The sequence below is a fragment of the Maylandia zebra genome, linkage group LG22, assembly GCF_041146795.1.
Source record: "Maylandia zebra isolate NMK-2024a linkage group LG22, Mzebra_GT3a, whole genome shotgun sequence".
Lineage (NCBI taxonomy): Eukaryota > Metazoa > Chordata > Actinopteri > Cichliformes > Cichlidae > Maylandia > Maylandia zebra.
In genome coordinates, this window is record NC_135187.1 from 30,096,160 (window position 1) to 30,102,931 (window position 6,772).

The 6,772-nt window shown below is 37.7% G+C and overlaps 1 protein-coding gene across 3 annotated transcripts; it reads right to left on the minus strand.

Moving 5' to 3' along the window:
- Positions 1-278: 278 nt before the first annotated feature.
- Positions 279-3,643, minus strand: LOC143414552 (CMP-N-acetylneuraminate-beta-galactosamide-alpha-2,3-sialyltransferase 1-like). Of its 3 annotated transcripts, none has more exons than XM_076879200.1 (7): positions 3,510-3,643; positions 3,040-3,301; positions 2,734-2,930; positions 2,367-2,546; positions 1,297-1,342; positions 1,088-1,207; positions 279-539 (listed from the first exon to the last, which is right to left on the minus strand). In XM_076879200.1, exons 2-7 carry the CDS (start codon positions 3,292-3,294, stop codon positions 360-362), a joined length of 978 nt encoding a protein of 325 aa, XP_076735315.1. In that variant the 5' UTR covers positions 3,295-3,301; positions 3,510-3,643; the 3' UTR covers positions 279-359. The 3 variants fall into 3 exon arrangements, with proteins under 3 accessions (XP_076735315.1, XP_076735316.1, XP_076735317.1); XM_076879201.1 differs by lacking the exon at positions 3,510-3,643 and adding an exon at positions 3,468-3,481 and having other exon boundaries at positions 3,040-3,283; XM_076879202.1 differs by lacking the exons at positions 2,734-2,930; positions 3,040-3,301 and having other exon boundaries at positions 3,510-3,631.
- Positions 3,644-6,772: the final 3,129 nt, after the last annotated feature.

The following is a 6,772-nucleotide window of genomic DNA, read 5'->3' on the forward strand; positions in this document are numbered from 1 at the left end:
TAAGAATAATAATGCTGTTGTCTGTCTTCTTGTAATTCTGCCAACTCTTAAGAAAATACTTCATTTCTTAAGAACCATAGATGTTAGAAACTACTAAAGAGTATGACCCCTGGGTACATTTTTTTACATGGTTAATTTAAGCTATGGATTGGGGGGGGGGGGGGGGGGGGGGGGGGGGCGACCTACCAAAATGTCACATATCCAAAGACTTCTTTAACGTAACACCTTTCATGATTACTAGTCCTTCCTAAAGATTCCTAATATCAATGTCAAGTTAGGAGGGTTAGGAAATTACTATAGTTGTAGATACACATCCATTTGGCTTTCAGTTCTTTCCTTACTGAGTGTATGGCATTCAATCACATTTTTTTCATTAGGCCTTCATAGAACTTAATTTTTTGTTGCTGAGCTAGTTGCTGGATGATGTTATACTCATAATTTCCAGGATGTACTCCAGTTCTTAACCTTTTGTTTGTGAGTATTTCCCAGTAGTGACTCCAGTTTCCATCACTGTCAGCGCCATAACCAAACACATCAACCTAGGAAGACAAAAAATGAACATATGAATGAATGGGAAACAAATGCATGAACAAAATGTCCCTTTTTTAACTAAAATCCAAACAATGGCTGCTGAAAAATGAAATGAACAGTTGGACAGCGACCTGAGCACTAAATGGAAACACTATGATTATACCATGAGTATACAATGACAAAACCTCTTATTGAGAGGTTTAGCTAAAATGCTTTCCATGAAGGAATGTCTTCTAGATTGTAGTCTAGTCAATTTAAGAAGGGGACACATCAGAAATACTTGCAACAGCTTTCACTTTCATAGGGCATGTGAACTGAAATTTAACCATTCACAGATTAAACCAGAGTTTTTAATCAAGTGGTACTGGTGGGTAAACCTGCTCTGATCTTCACCAAAGACATTTTGAACTTTTGAAATGCACATCTATTTAGGAGAGCAATATAAGAACAAAAGAACAAATTAGCAAAGACTCAAATGGACCAGCTTGTATGAAAATGAAAAACATATTTTATTTTGTACGTCTGGCACTTCAGAAACTGAAAACTTTGTACTTACCTCATCACAAATGTGAAGTGCAAGAATCAAAGCCATAAAGCCAGTGGATGGATAACGTCCCTTATTTCCAAGCCAAACCTCATGTACATATTTCATAAAAGCTGGATTTACCACCATGACCTGTTAGAAATTAGAATGAGCCTTTAAACAGCTTTTATTTTTAAATATTACCATTGCCACCAGGAAGCTTTGCCATTGACGCTACTCACCAAATCCTTGTTAGTTTTGATCTTTGATTTCACTGGCATATATGACCTGTTGGAAACAGCATGACATTGAAAAATATGAAGTAGGTGTTTAACAAAAACAAAGCTAAAAAAGGCATGGTCCGTCTTGAACATGGAGAAGGATCAGAGTAATGGTTTGATACAGAAATTCACCTTATATCACCTCACACTACATCCATCAGCCAAATCCTTTTAATCTGCGTACATGTTGAATTCATGCAGTGGCATTCTATTTTTGCATTTGATGTAAATTCTGTACTGCAAGACAATCTAGGGGAAATATTTCGAGATAATTTGCTTAGTAGCAGGTGTGGTAATTTTAGCAGCTGGGAGAGAAGAAGGTAGTGTATGCTGACTGTAACATCTAAACCTAAGAGTGTTATTTTTTCTTTTAATGGGGTGGCATTGGTGGGACCAAGAAGAAAGCTGGGCAAGCTCAAATGAAATCAGAATATTTTATCTGAAACAAAATAAAGTACAAAATGATTGTATGATTGAATGTATGATTTTCATGTGCCCAAATTAGTGGCTGCACAACTGCCTAAAAATGGTTTACATAAAATAACTTTTCAACAAGCATTAAGAGTCTTTATTTAATTTTTTAATTTTTACTTTATATTAAGTCACAATCCTAAGAACAGTACAAAAGCATACGTAAATGAACTACAGTAAGATGAGTTGTTATGAGGACACTTCATCTGTCTGCATGTTGCATAAAAATGTAGTCATAGTATGATTTCAGGATAATCAGTTTGTAGAGAGCTTAAAGGTGCCGTCATTTGAAGTCTGTCTTCGTGGAATACATTACAGAAAGACTTTGAGCTCTCTCGCTTAACTGATTTTGCTTGTAGATTTAAAAGACGTCCCAGTGCTGATTTTCATCACTGGGAACTTGATCTTAATGAGGCAGATTTTGCTATTTTATTTTTTCTATTTTATTATTTTCATTTAATTATGTTGTCTAAAACAGGTCTCTCTTGTAAATGAGACACTGAGTCTCGTTAAATAAATGTCAAATACATGTGCATGTAGCCCTGAAAAAGAGAACTCACCTTCCAGTAAATCCTGTTGTAGAGGCATTAATGAGCCACTCAAAGTCCTGTATCTTAAAGGGAAACAGTACAAAATGGGTGTTGTCATCCAAATCCACAGCACTCTCTGGATACATGACATGATGAGTTGTCTTGTTTCCAACGTCTTTTTCAAAGCCTCTGGTAATACCAGTGTTCATTCTAAAAAGCACAAAGGGATATATTTCACATCAGTTTGGATCTTTTGTGTAGGAGGGGATATTTCACTGCATTTCACTGCATATCTAAGCATTTCACTGCATATCGTACTGTGTATGACTGTACGTGACAAATAAAATTTGAATTTGAATTTAATGGTAAAGAAAAATTGCTTTAGCTTAGAAAGTACCTTATGACAACTTCATGTAAATCTATCAGCGGTCCATAATGCGATCTCCTTAAATTACCAGAATTACCCACCACAGCACAAGTCCTGCAGTGGTCATATTTGGGTTGTATAACATCTGGATTCTTTGGGAAGATCTGAAACAAGTTGGCCACTGTTGTTTCATAAACTCTGAAGCTACGGCTTTCAGCCTGCAAATCCTGTCAGACATTTCAAATAAACTTTGTTGTTAGACCAAATGAGCTGGGAGGGGGGGGGGGGGGGGGGGGGGGGGTGTAAAAATGTCATCCTTTCCTGGTGACTACTTACCTTCCACCAGTTGAATTCATTCTGTGAGAGGTTTAAGTTTGCAGTCAAAAATGGTTGAACACTTCTATTCGATCGATCCAGAAGCAACTGCTTATCCTCTGATAAACATTTTATGCAAGCACACAGCTTTTGGTCCACAGCATAATGAGTCAATTGGTAGCCCGTTTTGACATACACACCAATACCAGTGAAAAACAGCAGGAAAACCAGCACCTTTGATTTTGAAATCATTCTAGATGTTTGACTGGGAAACATTAACAATCTGCAGACAGAGTGTGTGGTGATATAATCAGCAAAGTATAACAAGTTATAGTTTAGAAAGTCATCATATATAAAGCAACATTACAACACACTTAGCCATGTCTCATTTCTATTCACTTATAAGATAATAAAGAAAATAACATCAGCGAAGATTAAGCTGTTTTTACCGCATCATCTGGTAAAATATGATACTTTTATAAATGACTTACCCGATCTACGAGGAAATCGCTTTCTGGTTCAGTTTCATATAATACACGTACAAACGATGCGTAGACTCTATCGGTGAGAGCTTTTTCACCGTTTCACTCACAGGTAACAAGCGTGACATACTCGTTTGCTACCAAGGAACGTGATACCGTCATCTCTGACAAAGGTGTGGTAGTTTGCGCGGATTTCCTCACGTACCCATGTTCGCGTTTGGAAACAACCCATTTCGAAATCAGTCACACCAGGACAAAGCTTGTTTATTGCATCATAGACTACAGATTACACAATTTAAGAAAACACATTTTCTCTGTGGATCCTTTGGTTTCCATACCATCGTTAAAGTGTGAGTAACCCTCGGATGAGCTATATTTAAATCATTTTTTATTGAACAACGGGAGGGCTGTTAGTTCCGCTCTCTGTCACTTATTAATGTGGACATACCCCGATTATGATCTTCCCTGATTATGAATCTTTTCCTTATAAATGTGACTTACACAGTAAGCCACCAAGTTTCTGTATAGATAGAAGTAGCATGTTTGTTAAGGGAGGACAATAATCTAGCAATATTTAAATAGCTTTACAGAGCTCAGGTGATGATATTACGTCTCATAAAGACATGATCCAAATTATTTTCTGGCGTTCATCAATTTTATTCCCAATTAGCAGTATAATTCAGTAGTGAGCAGTACTAGCAGTCGTGAGCATAGCTGGACTGGCCACGGGGCATACTGGGCATTTGCCTGGTGGGCAGATGGGGATTTTTCGTTTCGTTTTGCTTTGTTTTTTGTAACGGTATAAACAATGACAGGTGGTGGCCAGATTGGCCAGATGTTGGCAGATGTGTAAAAAGAACTCAGTTGTTTTCTATGGCGGAGCTTCCACAGTTTCAGTAACATTAGCAAGTGGTGGAGGCCAGCAGGTGGATCAGGGATAAGGGAGGCAGGAGGAGGAGAGACATGAGGCGCGGCCGGTCCGAGGGGCAGGTGAGAAGTTGGTCTGAGTGGGTCAGATATAAACCAAGTTTAGTTGTAGTTTATTTTCACATTTTTATTTCCTCCCAGTTAAAATAACTCGTACTGCGTACCAGCTAGCATGACGGATTTTTTTATACTGCTAGACGGGTGCTATGATATTACTGATAGTGAACTTTATTTTATTCACAATTAGTTATTAGAGTTGCCAACCGTTCTGTAAAAACGGAATCATCATGTATTGAGAGAAAATATTAATATTACTTCTCTCATTCTCTCCCCCCTCCCTCTCCTGTTGATACTTCAATCATGAAACTGATAAATGATCAGTTGATCGGCTTTTCTCTCTTGTTTGTTTATTGCCCACTTTGCCCAGAAAGAGGAAACCAGCGGATAAACAACAGCAGCACATTTAAGCTTGATCAGCTGTTGTTAGAATGTATTTAATATTAATTTCTAGTATCAGCTGATGTTTGCTGGAGCCAAAGCCTTAAAAGCTGCTGGTCATGATATTGTTTGAGAGAGTGATATTATACCCCTCTTGTCAAACTGACAGGTCATGAATTATTCATGAGCTCCGGAAGTAATTACTTCCGGAGTAGGAAGTAATTAAGGAAGTAATAAAAATATGATATTCCTAAAAATATGATATTCCTAAAAATATAATTGATTATTTAGAAAGTTTCTTATATATCAAAATAGCATTCTTTTATTTCTTTAAGCAATTTAAAAAAAATAAATTTTTTTATGCTCAAAAAACGCCATCTGGTGGCGGGTCAGTGTGTGTGTGTGCGCGCGCCCGCGCGCGCCCGAGGCTGTGTGTCTGGGTGCGCGGGGGCGCGCCCGTGTCTCCGGACCGTGCTCTCTCGGGCTCCGTGCTCATGTGTTTAAAAATGTATTAAACCATATTAAAATTGTTTAGTTAAACTTGTGCTTTTGTAACGTTCAGTATGGCCACAAACACATGCTGCATGCCTTGGGGGGAAACTTTAATTCGATTTATATGCATTTTTAAAAAAATTATTATTATATTATTATATTCTCATACAGTGAGAGTGTTACATTGTGACAGTTTCCATAAAAGTCTGCAAATTCTCTGAACAGGTAGCCATGAAGCAGCCTTTTTTTTTTAAGATTAATTAAACTTAATATTATTTGTATGGCCATATCACAACAACAGCATAGCCTTAAACCAGTTTGGAGTAAAGAGAACTGGACATATAGTTTCTTTTTTGGGTTACTTTGAAGTGAAGAAAGTTAACTTGTTTAGAACTGTGATCAAGGATAACACGTAAAATATTGAACGTTTCAATATAAAAACTGTACAAACTCCAGAAAAGTGACAACTGAGGTGGCAAAATTGCAGGCAATTTTTACTTAAGTAGAAGTACAGCTGCTAGTGTCAAAAACACTCGAGTAAAAGTTTGATAAAGTATCGGGTCAGAAATGTGCTCAAATTGAGGAAGTCAAAGTAGTAACCTAACTGAACCTTGTGCTATAATAAAAAATAAAATAATATTAGTAGATAGGAATACAAACTTAGTCTGGTGGTAAAAAGCACAAAGGCCTCAGGGGGACATTTGGCAGCCAGGGTTAGAGCTCAGACACCTGGAGCCTGGGGGTTGGGGCTAACAACACTGACTGGTAAAAGAATCTAACATCCAAGTGTTACATGGTGTTGCAGGTGACAAAAAGCCATAAACCACTGTTTAGAGGTTGTTGTGGAAGTTTTCCATTTAATAAAGCCTGCAGACAAGCGATGAGCGGTAGCTAACATTCTTTAATCAAGACAAAGAACAGAAATCGAGCTTGGTGAGGGACTGCCATCGCTGGGACAGAGGGTGAGCAGAGTCTCTCACTGAGCATGGCTCTCAGTTAAATACCTCCTACAGGAAAGAAGGCAGTACACAGCTGTTTTCACACCTTTTGTCTTTCCCCCAACTTCCTTACCAGACCCCACTGTCTGTCAAACTGTTTAAATGGGGTGTGAGGCAGACATGCTAAAACAGTGACCTAAAAGCATTACCAATAAACAATGTGATCAATACATAAATGAAAGAAATGCAGCTGATAAAAAAGCCATAAACTACTTCCATTTGTTTAGTGGTGATTGCCAGTTTAGTTGGGTTTTTTGAGACACAGAGAGTGAGAGATCCTGTCCTACATTACTTTAAAAAAAGAAGATATTTTCAGAGCTGTTGATATATGAAGCTCTGAGCATTGAGTGTTGCATTGTGAGAGTTTCAGTAAAAAGCCTGCAAATTATTGCATTTATACTGGAGAGCAAAGAAAAA